Source organism: Chelonia mydas, chromosome 8 (assembly GCF_015237465.2).
Source record: "Chelonia mydas isolate rCheMyd1 chromosome 8, rCheMyd1.pri.v2, whole genome shotgun sequence".
NCBI lineage: Eukaryota > Metazoa > Chordata > Testudines > Cheloniidae > Chelonia > Chelonia mydas.
This window is the reverse complement of record NC_057854.1, coordinates 105,342,695-105,366,783: the sequence shown is the minus strand read 5'-3', so window position 1 is coordinate 105,366,783 and position 24,089 is coordinate 105,342,695. Positions and strand designations below refer to the sequence as shown.

The following is a 24,089-nucleotide window of genomic DNA, read 5'->3' as shown; positions in this document are numbered from 1 at the left end:
ATCTATATTTGACCTGTGTTCTTCAAGGACAGACGGTTTGGATTCTGTAGTAATTGTCATTTAATAAATTTACACTAGTTTACTAGCATCACAAAGTAAATAACAAAATCAAAAGAAAAAACCAACTGCAGAAATTCAATACAAGACATATCAGCTCAACACGCTGCGTTTCAAACCAGTCAATCACACCACAATCAACATGAACAGTAAATCAGTATTTCACTGGGAGCAATGGTAGAGGGGAATAAATACAAATATTTGTGAATATAAACTATTTCTACAGAGATGTGATTACAGAAAAGTAAATGTATGAAATCAATATAAATCAGGCAACCACAACTAATAATTACTGGCCTTTAGTGTCAGGACTCTGCACGACAGGGAGCCATCAAGTTCCAGTGTGTCAGGTAAAAAGAAAAGGAGAACTTGTGGCACCTTAGAGACTAACCAATTTATTTGAGCATAAGCTTTCGTGAGCTACAGCTCACTTCATCGGATGCATACTGTGGAAAGTGTAGAAGATCTTATTATATACACACAAAGCATCCTTTTCTTTTTGCGAATACAGACTAACACGGCTGTTACTCTGAAACCTGTCAGTGTGTTAGGTGTCTACACTAGAAGCGCTACAGTGGCGCAGCTGCATTGATGCAGCAGCTGGTGAAGAAGCTCTGTGCCAACGGGAGAGAGCTCTCCTGCTGGCATAATAAAACCACCGCTTCTCTCGCCAACATAGCACTATCCGCACCGGTCAGTGTCACTTGTATCGCTCAGGGGGTGCGCCACAAAAGTTATACTGACATAAGCCTTAGAAACCATTCTCTGGAAGACTAACCCTGTCTCATTTCTATGGTTGGGTCAGGTTTGTCTTGCTTTTTACGGTTCACATGCTTTATGGGGAAAGGACCGCGTATACCTGTGGACCCTGTTTCTCTTTGTGCCTTTTGGATGCTGCTGCAGAACAAGCAAACAATAATGGTGGTCCACACTTGGTCCTTAGTCAGTTAGTAAGCTCTCATCTTTTGTGAGGTGCCTTACTGATCCATGAATCTGTAACAGCTTGTTTCCTGTATGGTTGGGCCAGTCAGCTCTCTGCCACTGGGTTGAATAGCACAAGTTTCCAGGCTTCATTGAGTCATAGAATCATAAAATATTAGGGTTGGAAGAGACCTCAGGAGGTCATCTAGTCCAACCCCTTGCTCAAAGCAGGACCAACCCCAACTAAATCATCCCAGCCAGGGCTTTGTCAAGCCAGGCCTTAAAAAGCTCTAAGGATGGAGATTCCACCACCTCCCTAGGTAACCCATTCCAGTGCTTCACCACCCTCCTCGTGAAATAGTGTTTCCTAATATCCAACCTAAACCTCCCCCACTGCAACTTGAGACCATTGCTCCTTGTTCTGTCATCTTCCACCACTGAGAATAGTCTAGATCCATCCTCTTTGGGACCTCCCCCTTCAGGTAGTTGAAGGCTGCTATCAAATCCCCCCCTTGTTCTTCTCTTCTGCAGAGTAAATAAGCCTCTCCTCATAAGTCATGTGCCCCAGCCCCCTGATCATTTTCGTTGCCCTCCGCTGGACTCTCTCCAATTTGTCCACATCCCTTCTGTAGTGGGGGGGCCCAAAACTGGACACAGTACTCCAGATGTGGCCTCACCAGTGCCGAATAGAGGGGAACGATCACGTCCCTCGATCTGCTGGCAGTGCTCCTACTAATACAAACCAATATGCCGTTGGCCTTCTTCGCAGTGAGGGCACACTGCTGACTCATATCCAGCTTCTCATCCACTGTAATCCCCAGGTCCTTTTCTGCATATGAGCGTATGATGTTGCCAGTCTTGAAAGGCTTCCCCACCTCACTAGGCTCTGTTGTTCTCTGTCATCTACAGAACTTCGTAGTCATGTTTCAGCAGCTTCGTATGTTGTAAGACTGTCTCTAGTTACCACTGTTGTATACAGTGTTGTTGTGATATCAGTCCCAGGCTATTAGAGGGAAAAGGTGGGTGAGGTTATATCTTTTATTGGACCAACTTCTGTTGGTGAGAGAGACAGGTTTTTAGTTTACACAGAACTCTTCTTCACGTCTGGGACACTTAACTGGAGTGTCGCCACTAAATGCAAGGCGGAAGAGCCTGCTGTGGAGTTTCCATTTCAGACAGCAAAATTCAGTGTCTTCCATTGGTACATGCAGTGGTGTTGTAACCATGTCAGTTCCAGGCTGTTAGAGACGCAAGGTGGGTGAGGTCAGATCTTTTATAAGACCAGCTTCTGTTGGTGAGAGAGACATCTCTCACCAACAGAAATTGGTCCAATAAAAGATCTGACCTCACCCACCTTGTGTCTCTAGTTACCGAGATTGGACATCTCTCTCCCCTCGGCATTGATGGTTCCACTGACTGCATGGCAAGATGAATCACCTCTCCTCTGACCCTTGTTTTACTCCATTTGATTCTTCAGGCCTCTGCTTATCCCTTTTACAGATTCTTTACAAGATTGTTGAATCAGGTACCTGGGTAATCCAGGTGTCTGGTGAGGTGATGATTGCATGTTTCTGAATCAGGCTGGAATATGGCCTTGTCTCATGCTCACAAAGGCTTTTCAGATGCTTGTTGAATTGCAGATGCTCCTATTTGCCATTGTCCTCGTTAATGGCATTGGCCTATAGAAAATATTGTATATCCTTTCCTTCTAGATCCAGGGCAATTCCCCCACCCATGGTATTCAGGCTTTGCCTGAGTGCACTGTAGTTACTGACAAGCAAGTTGTGTTGATCCCAAGCAAAATAAAGGGGAGTAGCACATTGTGTTGCAAATAGAATGTGGGTGGCATTGTCCTTGGCTTGCTGCTGCCTCTCTAGGCACTTGGTGGGAGAGGCAGAGAACAGGGTTTGGTCCTCTTTGACTTTGTCTAGACTAGCATTAAAAGTTGTGTTGTTAAATGGTGCTAGGTGGTTTGAGCTGACTAGCACTCTGCTCAGGCCGGGGCAGGTTGTTTCCATGTGCTAACTCGTTGAGCTTAAGTCTGGGGAGAGACTAGGATTTAATGTGACCAGTTAGCACATGGTAAAGTAGAAAGAGAATTTTGATTTTAAGGTGGGGCTAGCGTCTCACAGCTTTCAACCCAGCCAATGAAAAATTTCTCTTCAGATGTTCTGTCGCGTGGGGGAAAAATGGGTTTATGTATTAAAATTTGACTCATTCTTAACGATAAGTATATGGAGGCCAGTGCAGTACTCAGGATAGACGTGCTGTGACTGTTTTAGCCAGCCCTTCACAAGTTATTCGGTAGGTCACTCCACGGAAGACTTCTCCTACAATGCCAGAAGAGCTCCACCCGGATTTTTATGTTGTTTGTTAACAGGGAAGGAGATGGTTATTCCCTTCTTTTTGTACAGCTATTGAGCTTCACAGGAGAGAGGCTCCCTCTTCTTCCTCATCCCCCAGAGCTGCTCCTGAGCTCTGCAGGAGAATGGCTCCCTCCCTAACCACCTGTGATTTTTAACTCACAAGTGGTGATAGGTGATTGGCGTCATCATGGGCTGGTTTTAACTGTGTGTGTCTGAGAGTGGGTGATGGGAGAGAGAGAGGCTTTATTGTTTTATAGAAATGACAGCATGTGTGCCTCACGCTCCTAACCAGGCAAAGCAGTATAAATCTTGCAAAAATACCTACTTGACCAAGAGCTGCAGTATTCTGTGGGACTGACTCTGCCTAAGAAAAATATGAACATTGTATTCAAACCAAATAACTAATTGTATCGAGCTGGAACAGAGTCATATACGTTCAGGAAACAAGGCCATATTTCATGAAATGTCTTCTACTGATCACTAAATTGGTCACTAAATTTCCTTTTTTGCTGAGTCACTCAGGCCTGAATGTCTCTCCGGTTTTTCTGCTCACTCCCAGTTTTAGTTAATAGTCTTTTGCCGGTCATATGCCAGGCTGGACAGATGTAGGGATCCTTGGATCTTTAGGTAAATCGGAGCCTAAGTTTGAATTAGACTCAATTGTGCATTAATAATAATACCCATTGGTTCGGACTAGATTCTGAAAGCTCTCAGGAAAGGTAATTAGTGCCCACATGCTGCATGCACTCAATACACCTCAACGTCTCAGCTGTTCTGTAATTTCCAGTGACGTGATTGCATTATTCACCTGCAAAATTTTATGTTTACAAAATGAAGAGGTTTTAAATTAGAGCAGAAAAACCCTGTCCTGGTGTCATCAGCCGGAGTCAGTGTGAGCGGGAGTCTGCATTGCCGTTATTTCCACGCAATCAGGTGAACTGTTTTATATAAGAAAAAAATGTTTCTGAGCTGAAACCATGCTTGTTATGCTGCAGCCTACACTGAGCTGGTGTGAGGACAGTCATTACCATTGGGTTTTAAAGTAGTGACGCTGGGGGTCCTTTCACTTGGGATAACAGGGTACCCAGGGTCTATCCTGATCTATCCCTTGTTTACCTGAGGTGGCTCACCACTGATCGTGTGGTTGTCTTCCAGGCAAGCCAAGCTTTATGAAAGCTCCCGAAGATCAGATTGGGATTTCTGGAGGAGTGGCCTCGTTTGTGTGCCAGGCGACAGGAGAGCCCAAGCCTCGCATCACATGGATGAAGAAAGGGAAGAAGGTCAGCTCCCAGCGGTTTGAGGTAACTGCAGAGATCTGGAACCAAATCTGTCACTTGCCAATCTTAGCTGCACAGTAACCAGGGTCAGAGCCTGAATTTCTGTCAGTTGCTACAGGAGAAAAGGCTGAGAACTGCTGCAAGGGAAATTTTTCCTTCCTTCAGTGAGCCCTGCCTTAGGTCAAACATTGCAATGGTGAGCCAGAATTTGACTAAATATACTGAATGCTTGTTCTGGTAGGAATCTGGTCTAGCCTTGGTCACCCCAGAACCGGTAGAAGCACTAACTGAGATGTCAGAGCTGGGTCATAAACGGTCGATTTATGTAGGTTTTGTGTGTATTAGAGTGGGGGAGGGGAGTGGGCATGGAAGCCTGCTTAGCCTCCCAGCCCCAAGCAGACTGAAATGGGGTGCTCAAGCTCTAGCAGGAAGCTTTCCAGGCAGAACTGCTGCCGTCTCTCGGTCTGATTTGAGATTCAGAATAGGAATAGGGAGGAGAGGCCAAAGGGAGAATCTGATTTTTCTTTAGAGTAACAGGGATGGGGCAAACAGGGCTTCCCAACCTACATTGTTCTAAGATTTTTAATGGGAAAAGCAATTTGAGTTCCTCTCCCCACCTCTCCTCCTATCTTCCGTTTGGGTTATGCCCTTTTCTTTCGCTCCACCCTTGGGAATGTAACCCTTCCTCTGTGTTTCCATCTCTTGGATATTTTTGCTTTTTTTATTGGCGCAGCCTCCCCGACCCATCTGCCCCACCCTGGCACCTGAAGTGTGTTTTCTTGTGTCAGTTTTCTACCTTGGGCACAGGAGACTTCTCACCAGAGGCGTTTCAGTGCCCCTACTTATCTTTCACCTTCTGCCTGTTTCTCTTGTTTCCTGCCACTTCTTTCATCTTCAGTGGTTTCTGCTGACCACTCTTGTCAGTTATTTCTTCTTTATCCTTTGGCTGTGCAGCATTAACAGTGTTTCACGGGACATAGCACTACGTGCAGGAGAGGAGGTAGCACAGGGTCTGGACTTGAAGCAGGTCGTCCTAGTGCTCAGTATTGCTGAGCCACTTCATATATGACCTGAGTGATAAAATGATGAGGTGAGGTCTGTGCCCCAGGGCGTAGCCCTGCTTCCTGTAGAACTACTAACATAGTTCAGTTTCTCATGTTTGCATTGTTTTGCTTCTTTCAGGAAATGAAACAGGATGAGTTTAAAGTTAGCTGTGGCCTGAGGATGTGGCTTTGCAGTCTGCCATTAAAGAGTCGTTTATAATGGTCCTGTAGTGTAACACATTCCCCTCTTCTCTGCCATGTAGAAGAGTTCGAGTAATACTTCTCCCACCTTAGCATGATGGAACGATGAGTGGCTGTTATACTAGGAAAGGAACTGTAATTACGTCACTGTTGATCGTGCCACTGTTGTGAAGGGCCTGATCCTGGAAGGTGCTAAGCATCCTCAGCTCCTATTGAAGTTAGCGATTGCTGAAGTGGCTCAGCATATTGTCCCACGCTTAACGATATTTCTCTTATAGCCCACAGGATCTTAGAGCTCTGTTCTTTTATATTGAATCGAGGTTAAAGTTGACACGAAAATCCATCAGTGTGATCAGTAAAATCACCAGTGTAGATATGGTTCAGATGTTTTAAGTCAGAGGATCCACATCTCTATTAGCAGGTTGATATTTTTTCAAATTTTAATTGTTTCATAAAGAACAGCATTGGATCTCCTTTTGTGCCGGGGCTCCGCAAAGGGCAAATATATTCCTAACCCTGAATTTTCTTGCTTCATTGGATAAGGAACATCTCTTTTGTCAGGTGGTATATTTGTGTTTATGGATTCTGTTCCTGAATTCAATCTCACTTTCAGTCTCCATTTCAGTAGGAGCCAATAAAAAACCCTTTTCTTTTTCTTGTCAAGGTTATTGAGTTCGATGATGGGTCAGGATCAGTTCTCCGGATTCAACCCCTGCGTGTTCATCGAGATGAAGCAATCTATGAGTGCACAGCAACCAACAGTGTTGGGGAGATAAACACCAGTGCCAAATTAACAGTGTTAGAAGGTAGGTCGGAATTTCTCGTGTTGGCAGAGTGGCTGGTGGTATGTTTTTTGGCTTCGATATCTGCAGGTTTTCTTAGTGACTCCAGATAATACTGAATTAGTTCTGGAAGGCTGTAGGCCTGCAGTACTATTTGCCATTGTTTCCTTCAATGACAGAAGTCTTTGTCCGTTAATGTTTGTGAGCAGGAAGGAGTTGTAGATTGTGAGCTTTGCTTTGAAGTGAATCAGATGAATTATGGAACTGAGGTGTGCCATGCCCATTACCAGCTTTTGGGATCTAGCCAGAGATACACCTTTGTGGTCTTTCTCGTCTGTCACGGTCATCCTACAGTGGCCCTCTCCATGGTATCTAAGAACCTGCACTTTGAAATGTGAAAAACTTAAGCTATATTTCTACCCCATCTGGACTAAATTGCTACAGTTTGTTGTGTATGGGTTTGCAAGTCGCTCTTCAGCTTTTGCAGGTGGTGTGGAATTTAGCTGTATTTACTTTTTGTTATAGTAACAACTTTCCATTCTGTTTCCTCTCTTTACGGAGGACTGTAGTGGCTACATAAAGCACTATGTTTGATATAAAGATCTTCATACTTGCCTACGGTATAATATGACTTTATTTTAGTTCTTGTGCTGGTCCTGCTTCTAAATGGCTTTAGTATGTATTTTGTATAAAGGGATAGTGTCTTTAGAGACCATTGCTTTTTTCCATATAATTGTTTTATAGATTATAATAATTATTTTCCACTTTTGACTAAGATAAAGGTACTTATTTTAATATACATGGAGATGAGAGTATTTGTTTATATAAAAGCGACAAAGAGTGCACCTTATAGACTAACAGACACATTGGAGCAGGAGCTTTCGTGAGTGAACGCTGACTTCATCAGATGCAAGTAGTGGAAATTTCCAGAGGCAGGTATAAATATGCAAGCAAGAATCAGGCTAGGGATAACGAGGTTAGTCCAATCAGGGAGGATGAGGCCCTCTTCCAGCAGCTGAGGTGTGAACCCCAAGGGAGGAGAAACTGCTTTTGTAGTTGGCGCGCCATTCCCGGTCTTTGCTTAATCCTGAGCTGATGGTGTCAAATTTGCAAATGAACTGAAGCTCATCAGTTTCTCTTTGAAGTCTGGTCCTGAAGTTTTTTTGCTGTAGGATGGCTACCTTTAAATCTGCTACTGTGCGTCCAGGGAGGTTGAAGTGTTCTCCTACAGGTTTTTGTATATTGCCATTATTTCCACTACATGCATCTGACGAAGTGGGTGTTCACCCACGAAAGCTCCTGCTCCAGTATGTCCGTTAGTCTATAAGGTGCCACAGGACTCTTTGTAACTCTCACAGTCTCAGAGCCTCCGTTCCCCATCTGTAATGTGGGGGTAGTGGCACTGCCCTACCTCTGCTTTAGAGGTGCACCAAGTCCATGGTGGGCATTACCACAGTGTCAAAATAATAAATGTGTGCTATGGCTGAGATTAAGCAGGGAATTTCACCCCAAAAGGAAAACGTTTATGAAAGTTCTGAGGGAGTGGAAATGTGGTTTAAAATGGAAGGTGTCTGATATGTGTGAGTTTGTTGGGTGCATGCACACACATGCAGTTGTGAGCTTACTTGTTCTGGCGCGGGAATCAGGGAATCTCCCACTCGCATTTCCTGTGGCTGAGGGAGAAGATGAGCTCCATTCGTTAAAATACGGTGTAGAGCTAATTAGACTTGGACGCAATGTTTTATCCTTTTTTTTCCTTTGAGTATTTTTACAGATAAGTTCTTATTTTTTTAGCCAAATCTTTGCCTTCTCTTCTCAATGCCCCTCTTTACTGTGCCCATTTCCATATTGCACCTGATGTCTGCTATGCATGAGCATGGGGGTTAGTGACGCTTCTCCTGCATTGTGGCTATACCTGAAACCACTTCTCTCTTTGCTCAGGTAACACCAGCGTGGATACTAGGCCTGGCCAGCTGATCCTGCAGGGCGCTCTCTGGCACTCAGGGAATACATTTTAGCCCAGGTTCCTCTTCCTCTTTATTTTCTTCCCCAACAAGAATTCCACCAAGCTGTCTGGAAACGGCATGTTTTGTGTAAGCAAATGAGAAAATTAAATAGGAGGGTGAAATCCTCAGGGATCTTAGTGGGGTTTGGCTTTTCTTGCTGATCGTGTGGTTAACATAATTTTTGTAAAAAGAAAAGGAGGACTTGTGGCACCTTAGAGACTAACAAATTTATTTGAGCATAAGCTTTCGTGAGCTACAGCTCACTTCATCAGATTGAAGTGAGCTGTAGCTCACGAAAGCTTATGCTCAGATAAATTTGTTAGTCTCTAAGGTGCCACAAGTCCTCCTTTTCTTTTTGCGATTACAGACTAATGCGGCTGCTACTCTAAAACCTATAGTTTTTTTAATTGCTGTCAGGTGGAAATTGAAATGGTGCAAACCTGCTGTCTTTCAAGAGCCTGACCAATGCAAAGATCGCAGGTGCGCGGCAGAGCTCTGCTCATCACAGACATTCTCAGGGGTACATGCTGCTAAAGACACAGCACATATTGATTTTACATTACAACCCTTTGAATTCTTCACAATTTGATCTTTAGAGAACAGACCTTAGCACTGAAGCCAGAAGTTCACAAACACTCAGGGTTTAGCTGACTTCTCTGTTGTCCTCGTTGCAGATTAATCTGGAGCTTTATTTGATTTAGATTTCTGCTGTGTTTTGTGCATCAATGGCACATTGTCTTTTCTGATTGCTAACTTACTCTATTCAGTATATTAAGAGACAAGCTGGAGTCTCATTTCTTCCTGTAGGAGCCAGGAGCTCAAACACATGTGAATGTTCTGTTAAGAGTTTGATTCCCTGCCACATCCTTAATCAGCTGCTTGCATCTCCCTGTTTTTTTCTGTCTAACTTCAAATCCTGTTTGGGAGCAGAGCTGCATATACTTAACATAATTGAAAATTATTTCTCCTGTTGATAGCGGGTAAGGTAGACATGTGAACACCCCCTCTTCTCTTTTTCTCCTGGGCAGCTGATAAGCTGAATTATGTATGAGTCATATTGAACATTTCTGTCTTTTTCAATTATGACCTGAAGCAGCATACAAGTACACTCTTGCATGCCTAGCAGCAGGGTGAAAGCAAAGCAAACAGGGGAGGGTTAGAATCAATAAATTGACATACATTCCCAAGGAAACCTTCAGGGACAGTTAGTGGACAGTCCATGTAACAAATTAATAAATATATTATTCAGTTGCAGTGTGCAGGATTACGTCTAGCATTATAGAGCTTTTTAAGTAGGGTGATTATATGAAATGTAAATAGAGGAGGATGAGCAGTGTGGCAAGAATTTGGCAATATTTCCTACCCTGAACAAACCTGATTACAAGAGTCTCCACGTACTGCTCTTTAACAAAATGCCTTGCGTCTTCAGCTTCGTCACTATATTAAGAAAGGCAGAGGTAATTTTGTTCTCCACTGGTCTCTTGTAATCTGCATTCTGTCAGCATTGATTTGCAAATTCCGATTGGCAGGCATAGGGAAAAAGTAGTGCAGGATCTTTCACCAGGGTTTACCTTCGCCCTGGCCAGTGTAGTGAGCTTGCTTAGCTGTGAAGTACTATGCTTTCTCCCAACAGTTTGGAACATAGGCATTGTTATCTTCAGTTTGTAGCCTTAATAAACAGTGGTGAGAAATGATCTCAACCTTGGTGAACCTTGATGCTCTGTGAACAGACTTTTCAGCCCTCTGCTGCCCAGAGCATGTTGTGTCATATCAAGGCAACACTGAAGAAACACATTTAGAGCTTAATTCTCCTTGGTTTTAAGTTTAATGAATGCTAAAATATTATCTCTAATTTCCATTTCCAGCATTCGTTTACACAAATCCCTCATGCCTTGTATCCTAGACTTATTATCTGCTGCATAACTGAGCTTGTTTTGAGCCCCAGTGCATTCATCTTGAGTGTGCTGCCAAACCCTGCCATGAAGTAACTCCTGTTGAGGAGAAGCAAAATAGCAGCAGAGGGACTACTTACACTGTACGCTTTAGTTTCAAGGTAACCCACCAGGTGAGTTTTACTTGATGGACTTTCCCTGCCAGAAGTCAGGGAAGTTCTGGTGCATTTGAATGGAGCCCCAGAATCTAGTAAAACTCCAGAGTACATTGTATCGGGGTGGGAAGCACCTCCATCAGATTGTGGCTCACTGATTACTGAACCATGTCATGAGCTTAATTTCTCTCACCATCTGCTGGCTCCATCCCAGTTCCTGGAGTTACCCAGTTTGAAACACTGCAAATGATAAACACTTGACAGTTACAAATGATTTCTGCAGAGAGCTGGATCTCCAAAGGCCTGAAACAATATGTCCTGTTGTAAACACTCGTCTAACAGCGGTTTCAGCATAGCTATGGTAAACAAAAGTTAGCTGCGTTTAATCCTTATTTATGCTTGGTTAGTTACAAAAGGATCAGTAGGAACATCCCCTTTTGGCTAATGTGTCTCTCGTTTTCTTTCACATCTTCTTGCCAGGAAAAAACTGTCAGTAACTGTTATAAAATTAGAGTGATGAGGGAGGAGAGCTTGATTCGGTTTAGATGCAGTATGTCTGTATGCAAAGTTGAATGCTGCAACCCCAAATGTGCACTGTAGCTCATCTTAAGAGTGATGAAATGTTCCCTTTCTGTAGAAGAAGATATTAGAAATGTCTTGTCCATTCTCCTGGCCAATACATGGCTGTTCTCCCTTGTATATGCTCAAGGAGTCTAGTTTTATATGGCCTAAGTAATAGGTCTTCTATAGTCTCCCTTGGGATACTGTGCCACAAATTCGAATCCCACTGTTCTTTTCCACTGAAGTTGGTCTAACTGTATAGAAGAGACTGGTGTGATACTGGGTTAAATGCCCTCTGTAAACATTGCATTCCTGAGTGCTGCAGTACAGTGAGTCTCTGCATGCTTTCCTGCATTGGGAAACTTCCAAATAGCACTGTGACATGCATAGAAACAGAGCTGCCTAGAAGGCTGTTTTTTTCCCCTTAGCTGGTGGTGTACCACGTTTTTAACAAAAGTTAAAATTAAGCCAATCATTTGTGGATGACCTATATGTGATGCCCTGCCCTGCCCTGCTGGAGAGCCTCGTTCACTGTTCAGACTCAAGCCCCATGATGGCAAGGTGCGCGTTCTACTCATAAGGAAAGAATGCCTTGCACTGCGCAACAGCAGGTGCCCTTATATTGCTCTGGCAGCCGTGTTGACTGGCTCAAAGTTTTGTTCGTTTCTCAGCTGCTAAGGTGGTGACTGCAAAATGAGACCTTGAGGATAGGGGGGAAATAGGAGGTTTCTTGAGGTTCTGACACCCCAGGAATCATAGGGATAGAGGTGAGCATTAAGGACTTAACTTTAACTAGGGCCAAGAGCATTCACAATCACTGTTTAACTCACCTTGTATTGCCTGAGTAATAACAGTTGTTACATGCATTGTATCCTGTGTGCTCCTAATACCTAGACACACCAGGGTATCCTAAATGACTGTGGTGCAGCTGTTCTATCTTTGATACCTACAAATCACCCATCACCTCAGAGTCTAGATTTCTAAATTTCCTTATTTATGTCAGATTAAACGAGAAATGTAGCATTACTTTAATGTTGTTTTTTAATTTAGTTAAAGAAAGTGGCTTTCCTGGCTGCAAACGAGACAATTGAGAAGTAATTTTGTCAGCCGAAGAATACAGGAATGACCATACTCGGTCAGACCAACGGTCCATCTAGCGCAGAATCCGGTCTTCCGACAGCAGCCAATGCCAGGTGCTTTAGAGGGAATGAACCAAGCAGGGCAATTATTGAGTGATCCTCCCCTGTCATCCACTCCCAGCTTCTAGCATTCAGAGGCTAGGGACACCCAGAGCATGGGGTTGCATCTCTGACCATCCTGGCTAATAGCCATAGATGGATCTGTCCTCCAGGAACTTACCTAATTCTTTTTTAAGCTGCTGCCTAGTAATTTATTGGGCGTGCATGTTATGTGAAGGGATGCAACACTTCCATATTCACTTTCTCCACAGCATTCACATTTTATAGACCTCTGTCATATTCCCCCGTTAACTGTCTCTTTAAAAATCCTGGGACTCTTCAGTTTAGAAATCTCTCCTCGTACGGAAGCTGTTCGACAGCCCTAATAATTTTTGTTGCCATTTTCTGTACTTTTTTCAATTCTGATATCTTTTTTGAGATGAGGTGACCAGTATTCAAGGTGTGGCGGTATTGTGGATTTATATTAGTAATATGATATTTTCAGTCTTATTTTCCTGTACCTTTCGTAATGATTCCGAACATTCTCGTTTTTTGACTGCACATTGAGCAGATGTTTTTGGAAAACTATCCACTATTCAAGATCTCTTTCTTGAGTGGTAACAGTTAATTTTGACACTATATATTTGTATGTATAATCAGGATTATGTTTTCCAGTGTGCATTACTTTGCATTTATCAACATTGAATTTCATCTGCCATTTTGTTGCCCAGTCACCGTTTAGTGAAATGTCGGTAATTCTTTGCAGTCAACTTTGGACGTAACTATCTTGAGTAATTTTGTATTGTCTGCAAATTTTGCCACCTCTCTGTTTACCCCCTTTTCCAGATCATTTATGTATATGTTGAACAGTGGAACAGTAGAGGTGGTTAGGGACTATTTAGAAAAGCTGGACGTGCAGAAGTCCATGGGGCCAGACGAGTTGCATCCGAGAGTGCTGAAGGAATTGGCGGCTGTGATTGCAGAGCCCTTGGCCATTATCTTTGAAAACTCGTGGCGAACGGGGGAAGTCCCAGATGACTGGAAAAAGGCTAATGTAGTGCCCATCTTTAAAAAAGGGAAGAAGGAGGATCCTGGGAACTACAGGCCAGTCAGCCTCACCTCAGTCCCTGGAAAAATCATGGAGCAGGTCCTCAAAGAATCAATCCTGAAGCACTTAGAGGAGAGGAAAGTGATCAGGAACAGTCAGCATGGATTCACCAAGGGAAGGTCATGCCTGACTAATCTAATCGCCTTTTATGATGAGATTACTGGTTCTGTGGATGAAGGGAAATCATAGAATCATAGAATCATAGAATATCAGGGTTGGAAGGGACCCCAGAAGGTCATCTAGTCCAACCCCCTGCTCAAAGCAGGACCAAGTCCCAGTTAAATCATCCCAGCCAGGGCTTTGTCAAGCCTGACCTTAAAAACCTGTAAGGAAGGAGATTCTACCACCTCCCTAGGTAATGCATTCCAGTGTTTCACCACCCTCTTAGTGAAAAAGTTTTTCCTAATATCCAATCTAAACCTCCCCCATTGCAACTTGAGACCATTACTCCTCGTTCTGTCATCTGCTACCATTGAGAACAGTCTAGAGCCATCCTCTTTGGAACCCCCTTTCAGGTAGTTGAAAGCAGCTATCAAATCCCCCCTCATTCTTCTCTTCTGCAGACTAAACAATCCCAGCTCCCTCAGCCTCTCCTCATAAGTCATGTGCTCTAGACCCCTAATCATTTTTGTTGCCCTTCGCTGGACTCTTTCCAATTTATCCACATCCTTCTTGTAGTGTGGGGCCCAAAACTGGACACAGTACTCCAGATGAGGCCTCACCAGTGTCGAATAGAGGGGAACGATCACGTCCCTCGATCTGCTCGCTATGCCCCTACTTATACATCCCAAAATGCCATTGGCCTTCTTGGCAACAAGGGCACACTGCTGACTCATATCCAGCTTCTCGTCCACTGTCACCCCTAGGTCCTTTTCCGCAGAACTGCTGCCTAGCCATTCGGTCCCTAGTCTGTAGCGGTGCATTGGGTTCTTCCGTCCTAAGTGCAGGACCCTGCACTTATCCTTATTGAACCTCATCAGATTTCTTTTGGCCCAATCCTCCAATTTGTCTAGGTCCTTCTGTATCCTATCCCTCCCCTCCAGCGTATCTACCACTCCTCCCAGTTTAGTATCATCCGCAAATTTGCTGAGAGTGCAATCCACACCATCCTCCAGATCATTTATGAAGATATTGAACAAAACCGGCCCCAGGACCGACCCCTGGGGCACTCCACTTGACACCGGCTGCCAACTAGACATAGAGCCATTGATCACTACCCGTTGAGCCCGACAATCTAGCCAGCTTTCTACCCACCTTGTAGTGCATTCATCCAGCCCATACTTCCTTAACTTGCTGACAAGAATGCTGTGGGAGACCGTGTCAAAAGCTTTGCTAAAGTCAAGAAACAATACATCCACTGCTTTCCCTTCATCCACAGAACCAGTAATCTCATCATAAAAGGCGATTAGATTAGTCAGGCATGACCTTCCCTTGGTGAATCCATGCTGACTGTTCCTGATCACTTTCCTCTCCTCTAAGTGCTTCAGGATTGATTCTTTGAGGACCTGCTCCATGATTTTTCCAGGGACTGAGGTGAGGCTGACTGGCCTGTAGTTCCCAGGATCCTCCTTCTTCCCTTTTTTAAAGATGGGCACTACATTAGCCTTTTTCCAGTCATCCGGGACTTCCCCCGTTCGCCACGAGTTTTCAAAGATAATGGCCAAGGGCTCTGCAATCACAGCCGCCAATTCCTTCAGCACTCTCGGATGCAATTCGTCCGGCCCCATGGACTTGTGCACGTCCAGCTTTTCTAAGTAGTCCCTAACCACCTCTATCTCTACAGAGGGCTGGCCATCTCTTCCCCATTTTGTGATGCCCAGCGCAGCAGTCTGGGAGCTGACCTTGTTAGTGAAAACAGAGGCAAAAAAAGCATTGAGCACATTAGCTTTTTCCACATCCTCTGTCACTAGCTTGCCTCCCTCATTCAGTAAGGGGCCCACACTTTCCTTGGCTTTCTTCTTGTTGCCAACATACCTGAAGAAACCCTTCTTGTTACTCTTGACATCTCACCAGTGAAATGAAAGCAGTGGATGTATTGTTTCTTGACTTTAGCAAAGCTTTTGACACGGTCTCCCACAGTATTCTTGTCAGCAAGTTAAGGAAGTATGGGCTGGATGAATGCACTATAAGGTGGGTAGAAAGCTGGCTAGATTGTCGGGCTCAACGGGTAGTGATCAATGGCTCCATGTCTAGTTGGCAGCAGGTGTCAAGTGGAGTGCCCCAGGGGTCGGTCCTGGGGCCGGTTTTGTTCAATATCTTCATAAATGATCTAGAGGATGGTGTGGATTGCACTCTCAGCAAATTTGCGGATGATACTAAACTGGGAGGAGTGGTAGATACGCTGGAGGGGAGGGATAGGATACAGAAGGACCTAGACAAATTGGAGGATTGGGCCAAAAGAGATCTGATGAGGTTCAATAAGGATAAGTGCAGGGTCCTGCACTTAGGATGGAAGAATCCAATGCACCGCTACAGACTAGGGACCGAATGGCTAGGCAGCAGTTCTGCAGAAAAGGACCTAGGGGTGACAGTGGACGAGAAGCTGGATATGAGTCAGCAGTGTGCCCTTGTTGCCAAGAAGGCCAATGGCATTTTTGGATGTATAAGTAGGGGCATAGCGAGCAGATCGAGGGACGTGATCGTTCCCCTCTATTCGACACTGGTGAGGCCTCATCTGGAGTACTGTGTCCAGTTTTGGGCCCCACACCACAAGAAGGATGTGGATAAATTGGAGAGAGTCCAGCGAAGGGCAACAAAAATGATTAGGGGTCTAGAGCACATGACTTATGAGGAGAGGCTGAGGGAGCTGGGATTGTTTAGTCTGCAGAAGAGAAGAACGAGGGGGGATTTGATAGCTGCTTTCAACTACCTGAAAGGGGGTTCCAAAGAGGATGGCTCTAGACTGTTCTCAATGGTAGCAGATGACAGAACGAGGAGTAATGGTCTCAAGTTGCAATGGGGGAGGTTTAGATTGGATATTAGGAAAAACTTTTTCACTAAGAGGGTGGTGAAACACTGGAATGCGTTACCTAGGGAGGTGGTAGAATCTCCTTCCTTAGAGGTTTTTAAGGTCAGGCTGGACAAAGCCCTGGCTGGGATGATTTAACTGGGACTTGGTCCTGCTTCGAGCAGGGGGTTGGACTAGATGACCTTCTGGGGTCCCTTCCAACCCTGATATTCTATGATTCTATGATTCTATGAACAGCACTGGTCCCAGAGCAGATCCTACCTCTCTCCATTGTGAAAACTGGCCATTTATTCTTACCCTTTGTTTCCTATCTTATAACCAGTTACTGATCCATGAGTGGACCTTCCCCTTATCCCATGGCTCCTTATTTAGCTTAAGAGCTTTCGGTGAGGGACCTTGTAAAAGGCTTTCTGAATGTCCGTGTACACTATATCCCTGGATCACCCTTGTCCACATGTTTGTTGACAACCTTAAAGCATTGTGATAAATTGGTGAGGTATGATTTCCCTTTACAAAAGCCATGTTGACTCTTCCCCAACAAATCATGTTCATCCATGTGTCCGATAATTCTGTTCTTTAATATAGTTTCAACTAATTTGCCTGGTAGTGAAGTTAGGCTTACTGGCCTGTAATTGTGATTCTCGCCTCTGGAGCCTTTGTAAAAAAAAAAAAAAAAAAAAAAAATCAATGTTACATTAGCTATCCTCCAGTCATCTGGTACGGAAGTTGATATAAACAATGGGTTACATACCACAGTTAGTAGTTCTACAATTTTGTATTTGATTCCTTCAGAACTCTTGGGTGAATGCCATCTAGTCCTGTTGAATTATTACTTTTTAGTTTATCAATTTCTTCTAAAACCTCTATTGACAATGCAATCTGGGACAGTTCCTCAGGTTTGTCATCTAAAAAGAATGGCACAGGTGTGGTAATCTTCCTCACAAACTCTGCAGTGAAGACCGATGCAAAGAATTCATTTAGCCTCACTAGAATGGCCTTGTCTTTCTTGAGTGCTCCTTTAGCACCTCGATCATTCAGTGTCCCCATTAATTCTTTGGCAGGCTTCCTGCTTCTAATGTACTTAAATTTATTTTTTGCTGTTAGTTTAGTTTAGAAAGCTTAGTGTTGTCAATCTCTTCTCCAAACAGGAGAGTCAGCAGATCTGTAGAACTCATTAGACCCAAATACCATCATTTCCATCTCTCATCTCTGTTTAAATGTTTAACTAATGGTACATGACCATATAATGTATCCACAATGACCAACTCCATCAGAAGACTGCCATGTACTGACATTATCAGTCAGGTTCATTCCACTTAGTTTATGAAGCAAGAAATACATCCTTTGAAAAGTTTTGAATGGAATCTCACATAACCAATACACAGTGCATCTGATGAAGTGAGCTGTAGCTCACAAAAGCTTATGCTCAAATAAATTTGTTAGTCTCTAAGGTGCCACAAGTCCTCCTTTTCTTTTTGTGAATACAGACTAACACAGCTGCTACTCGGAAACCAATACACAGTGGAACCCTTGGGAATTGTACCCTGAGGTCAAAACCTGGAGTCTGAGAAGACACTGACTTCTTAAACTTGAGTATATTTCTGATTCAGAAACAACTGTTCTCTTCCTCGTTTCCCAAATCAGATCTCCTGAGATTGGGTCAGGATTGGTCCAGAGAGTTGTCATATCCTGCCTGGCGTTCTTGTGATTTCTTGTCAAGAACAAATCGTGTCAAACCAACCGGATAGCTTTCTTTGACAGGATAACAAGCCTTGTGGATGGGGGGAGGTGATAGACATGGTATATCTTGACTTTAGTAAAGCTTTTGATACTGTCTCACATGACCTTCTCATAAATAAACTAGGGAAATGCAACCTAGATGGACCTACTATAAGGTGGGTGCATAACTGGTTGGAAAACCATTCCCAGAGAGTAGTTATAAGTGGTTCACAGTCATGCTGGAAGGGCATAACGAGTGCAGTCCCACAGGGATCAGTTCTGGGTCTGGTTCTGTTCAATATTTTCATCAATGCTTTAGATAATGGCGGAGAGTACACTTATAAAGTTTGTGGATGATACCAAGCTGGGAGGGGTTGCAAGTGCTTTGGAGGATAGAATTATAATTCAAAATGATCTGGACAAACTGGAGAAATGGTCTGAAGTAAATAGGATGAAATTAAATAAGGATAAATGCAAAGTACTCCATTTAGGAAAGAACAATCAGTTGCACATACACAAACTGGGAAATGACTGCCTAGGAAGGAGTACTGCGGAAAGCAATCTGGGGGTCATGGTGGACCACAAGCTAAATATGTGTCAACAGTGTAACACTGTCACAAAAAAAACAAACATTATTCTTGGATTATTAGCAGGAGTGTTGTAAGAGACGAGAAGTAATTCTTCCACTCTACTCTGTGCTGATTAGGCCTCAACTGGAGTATTATGTCCAATTCTGGATGCCACATTTCAGGAAAGATGTGGACAAATTGGAGAAAGTCCAGAGAACAGCAACAAAAATGGTTAAAGGTCTGGAACACGTGACTTATGAGGGAAGATTGAAAAAACTGGGTTTATTTCATCTGGAAAAGAGAAGACTGAGAGGGGACATAACAGTTTTCAGGTACATAAAAGGTTATTACAAGGAAGAAGGAGAAGAATTGTTCTCCTTAACCTCTGGGGATAGGACAAGAAACAATGGGCTTAAATTGAAGCAAGGGAAATTTAGGCTGAACATTAGGAAAATATTCCTAACTGTCAGGGTGGTTAAGCATGGGAATAAATTGCCTAGGGAGGTTGTGGAATCTCCATCATTGGAGATTTTTAAAATCAGGTTAGACAAATACCTGTCAGGGATGGTCTAGATCAGGGGTGGGCAAACTTTTTGGCCTGAGAGCCACATCTGGGAATAGAAATTGTATGGCGGGCTCTGGGGTGTGGGCTCTGGGGTGGGACTGGGGATGAGAGGTTTGGGGTGTAGGAGGGAGTTCTGGGCTGTGACCAAAGGGTTCCGAGGGCAGGAGGGGGATCAGGGCTGGGGCAGGGGGTTGGAGTGTGGGGAGAGGCTCATGGGTGCAGGAGCTGAGTGGTGCTTACCTCAAGCAGCTCCCAGAAGCAGTGGCATGTCCCTTCTCTAGCTCCTTCCCAGAAGCACAATCAGGCGGCTCTGCACGCTGCCCCGTCCACAGGCACCACCCATGCAGCTCCCACTGGAGTGCCAGAGGGGGCCATTGGAGCACGTAGGAGCCAGAGCGGCCCGTAACCCTGCGCCCTGGCTACAGTGCTGGAATGGGGCCATGCTGCGGCTTCCAGGAGTCTCATGGTGTGTCCCCCGACGCTGCTTCCCAGCTGGAGCTCTAGAACGGGGCCATGCCACGGCTTCCGGGAGCCACGTGGTGCAGCTTCCAACCTTGCATCCCAGCTGGAGTTCCAGAGCGGCCCCCGAACCAGCACCCCGGCTGGAGCGGGGCCGAGCCATGTGGTGTGGCCCCCGACTCAGCGCCCCGCCTGAAGCACCGGAGCGGGGCAAGCCCCAGACCCCGCTCCCCAGTAGGAAATTGTGGGCTGGCTTAAAACATCTCGCCCCGCTGGCTGTAGTTTGCCCACCCCTGGTCTAGATAATACTTAGTCCTGCCATGAGTGCAGGGTACTGGATTAGATGACCTCTCAATGTCCTTTCTAGTCCTATGATTCTCACCCCATGAATAGTCTCTTATGAAGGTTTTTGACAAAGTCCAAATAAATTATGTTGACCAGTTCTCCTTTAGTTGCTATTTTATTGAACAGATTTATTTGGGCATAAGCTTTTGTGGATAAAAAACTCACTTCTTCAGATCTGAAGAAGAGGGTTTTTCGTGGGTAAAAACGAAGTCTGTATCCACAAAAACAACAGGGAGTCCAGTGGCACCTTAAAGAACAGATTTATTTGGGCATAAGCTTTCGTGGGTAAAAAACCCACTTCTTCAGATCCATGAAAGCTTATGCCCAAACAAACCTGTTAGTCTTTAAGGTGCCACCGGACTCCCTGTTGTTTCTAAGCATAAGATGCACTTGGATGGAGATTGAGTTAATTCTAAAAGAAGAGAGACACAGAGATCTAATTAATTTGTAACTTTGGAAGACTTGAGTAGTTGCATCCATAAACGCTACTCATATGAAAAGAAGACAAACATCACATACATTTCAGCTCTACTAGTGTCCCTCAGAAGTTAAAGAATAACAGCTCCTTACTTACCGTATGTTTCAAGCTCAAACATACTTTCTTACTGCTGGATCTCCTTCAAGATATCCCGTTCTGAGAGCTTATATGGAGAAGCGTAGCAACCTATTACTGACAGCTGTGTTCTCTGTAGTACGTATGTCAACCCTGCCTGATATCTTCTGCTGACTGCTAAAGTTAGTCATATTGTGTGTTCAGAGCTTTTGAAGTCTGCTAGGCTATAGAATAGTCCTCCAAGAGAGTTTGAAGAACGCATCACATGGATCTTTGGAAACGAAACTGGAAAATTCTCCTGAAAATGTCAGTGGACCCTAGGGAAAGGAGAATGGGGACAGACAAGATGGCCTGACAGGTCTTTTCCATTCCTTAACTTCTATGGCAGAAATTAACTTTTGAATTAACTCGTAATAGCACAAACTTGTTTGTGCTTAAATTTATTGTGGCATGTATATTGTCATTTATTACAAGGTAACTTGTGTACACACACTCTGTCTCTCATATATATACTGAAGATCACTGTGGTGCTAAGTGTTTCCATATATATATGGATCTTCCATATATACATGGATCACAGTGATCTTCAGTAACTCCCTATACAGAAATGAGGGAAGTACACTTCCAGTCAGTAAAAATTGAGAGAACAAAACATTATAGTACCCATCCAGTTGCAGAGAATTCAGTGCAAATACCTACAAAACATCATTAAATCTTACGCTTATGAGAAGCTTCTTACATAACCCTCTCTGGTTAGAGATCCACCTTTTCTTCTGTACATTCCCACTAAAAATCACAGCACCAAATAAACCGTCCTCAAGATGGGAACCTGAATCCTAATGAGACACCCCGCAAACGGTAAGTTTGAAACGACACAGTGTGCTAATGAACTCAAATAGCTGAAGCAACCACAGTGCTTCAAAAACCAGACCTCCATGCTGGGAGAAGTATGATAAAGGGATTTGTCGTTCTTATATCACCTACAATGCGTGCAGAGGAGAAAATTTCATTTATACTTTTCCCCTTCCTTCCCCCCTTGAAGAAGTATAATCAAACCATTATTATCGATTGACCACCTCTTGATCTCAGCCTGAGGCGTTGACAGTGCAAAATGAAGTTGGCTTGCAACAAAGACCTGCCGGTCGTGATTATTTTAACAGTTGGTTTCAATCCATTGAGCTCAGACACAAGACTCAGCTCCTACTTTATCTTGTGTCTTTTGTCTTTTTTTTTTTTTTAAATACTGTTTGGAGTAGGGGAGAGTCTATGGTTAAGGCACCTGTTAAAATACAGTACCAGTTACTGATCTGGAAAAACCATTGAGCCCCGTCTCCCAGGAAGTTGGTGCTAGAGATTACGGATAAATAGCATTGCCTCAAAAAGTCATCATGTTGTTGTTGATTCATTAATTGTACTCTGTTTCTGCACCTAGCACAATTGGTGCACTGAGGGTTAAAATATTTGCCCTCCATAGGCTCTTTAAGAAGCTCACCTGAATGTTAATCTAACATTAATCTTATGGTACTCAGGCAGCTTCTTCCCCATAGCAGTTGCAAACTGTTGATTGTCTTCTCAGAAATTTCAAAGTCTAATAATACAGCAGTCATTCTTATTGGTACCTCTGACCTGCTCAGTTTCCTTCTGCTTAGAGCTCTTTAAAAATCCTTTCTCCCAAAGAAAACCAGTGGGCGTGAGGCATTATAAGAGCCCTCTTTTCAAGATCCTTGATCCAGGATGGATGATGCCAGGGGGAAAAACTGCAGTGTGTTCATCTGTCATGCTAATCCTTTGCTCTGTTGCTTCAGTCCCTTTATCACATGGATCCAGCCTAAATGAAATCTCTCCAAATTCTAGATCTGAGAGTTCAGTGGAGACATGCAAATGCTGATTTAGAGTTGTAACTTAATGCAGTTATATTCCCACACTAATGATCTTTCAACCACTTTTCTTGCTCGGTGGTGATGACTGGAAGCATTTAACCTGTGGAGTACTTCCTCCAACTTAGAATCCAAAGCCTTGCTTTTTGCTTCACAATCCACAGTTTGTATATCACCCTTACCAGCCAAGCAAGGTTAAAATTCATCTTTCTATGTCTCTGATTTTAGTAGTACCTTTGTCATCTCACTGGCCACCTTGGAGAGGAGAGAAGGGTAGTGAAAGTGTTGATGATAAATTGAGGTACAACTTTTCAGCTGGTGATGTTAAATAGTGTTGTGGGGAAAGGTATATGTCTGGAGGATGCACAGCCCAGGATCAGAGAATATTCAATATGGAGAACAAGAGCAAAGGAGGAAAAGGCCGAGTCTGTTGAAGAGTGAGAGAGAAAAAACAGGCCTTATATCCTCCCACTTCATGATTCACAACTTCTCGTGGCCTGGACATGCACAGCACAGCATCTTCTGCCTGCACCATCTCAAACAGGATTTACCTATCACATAGTGCTCCACCCAGAAAACACTCCAGGCAATGCCAAGAGATTGCTCTCTGTTCCAGGAGTGCAGAAAGAGGGTGGCACAGTCTGTCTGTAGCTAATGCATGGTAACCATCCAGAATCTCTGGAGCATGCCACGTACATTGAGAAGATTTCATGTTAGCCTCAACCAGATGTTTCTTCATCTTTGACAGTGAGAAGATAAGGAAGATGCTTTCTTAATTCACACACCCAGATTCAAAGATACATTGGTCTCTTTCTTCCCAATGGGCGAGGCAAAGTAGCACCAGGCAGAGTCTTCCTGTGAATGTGAAGTGAATGTCTTCACTGGCATTACAGGGGCAGTTAGATTCACAACTCAGCTTGTTGTCAACACTCATCAGATGCTAATGAGGGGAAAATCCCTCTCAAGCTGGCTGTGTGGATACAGGCTATGGGGAGGATCCACAGTGCATTTGCCACTTCCTGCATCCTGTCCTTCACAGGAAAGCTATTGGGTACCCTGGTCTTCCTATACTGACTGTGTCCAATAAAGTAGCACACTAGAGGGCCTAGTGACTCGATTGGTTTAAATTTATCTGCAGGAGCAATGATATCTCATGAAAAATTCTCTAGCACGGAACGTAATTGTTACATTGCAGCTTCAGTCCTTCATGTGCTTGTTAAAGGCTTTGTAACTGATCAGAGGACTAACGCCAAGGCTCAGATGCAGTAAAACTGAACTTTTACCTTCAGAGTGTGTCTTTCACAAAAACAAGAGAGGAGAAGGATGCAGAAAGAGTCTTGTCTTTACCAATCAGACACTAAAAGTGATGGAAATGTAAAGAGAGAGAGAGAGAGTGCCCCAGGCATGAATTTTACGAACTTTAGTTTGTTGTTCAGTTTGGCTCATTGATCCTGTCACAATTGATGATTCACTAAGTTGTGACTACT

At 43.9% G+C, this 24,089-nt stretch overlaps 1 protein-coding gene across 24 annotated transcripts in view; it reads left to right on the top strand.

Moving 5' to 3' along the window:
- The window catches only part of PTPRF (protein tyrosine phosphatase receptor type F), a 615,392-nt gene that overhangs the window by 333,285 nt on the left and 258,018 nt on the right, over window positions 1-24,089 (top strand). For all 24 annotated transcript variants that reach the window (XM_027823957.3, XM_043552899.1, XM_043552898.1 and 21 more), the window contains 2 exons: window positions 4,500-4,645; window positions 6,530-6,671. In XM_027823957.3, the coding sequence (XP_027679758.2) occupies window positions 4,500-4,645; window positions 6,530-6,671 (288 nt within the window). The remainder of the gene's footprint in view (window positions 1-4,499; window positions 4,646-6,529; window positions 6,672-24,089) is intronic.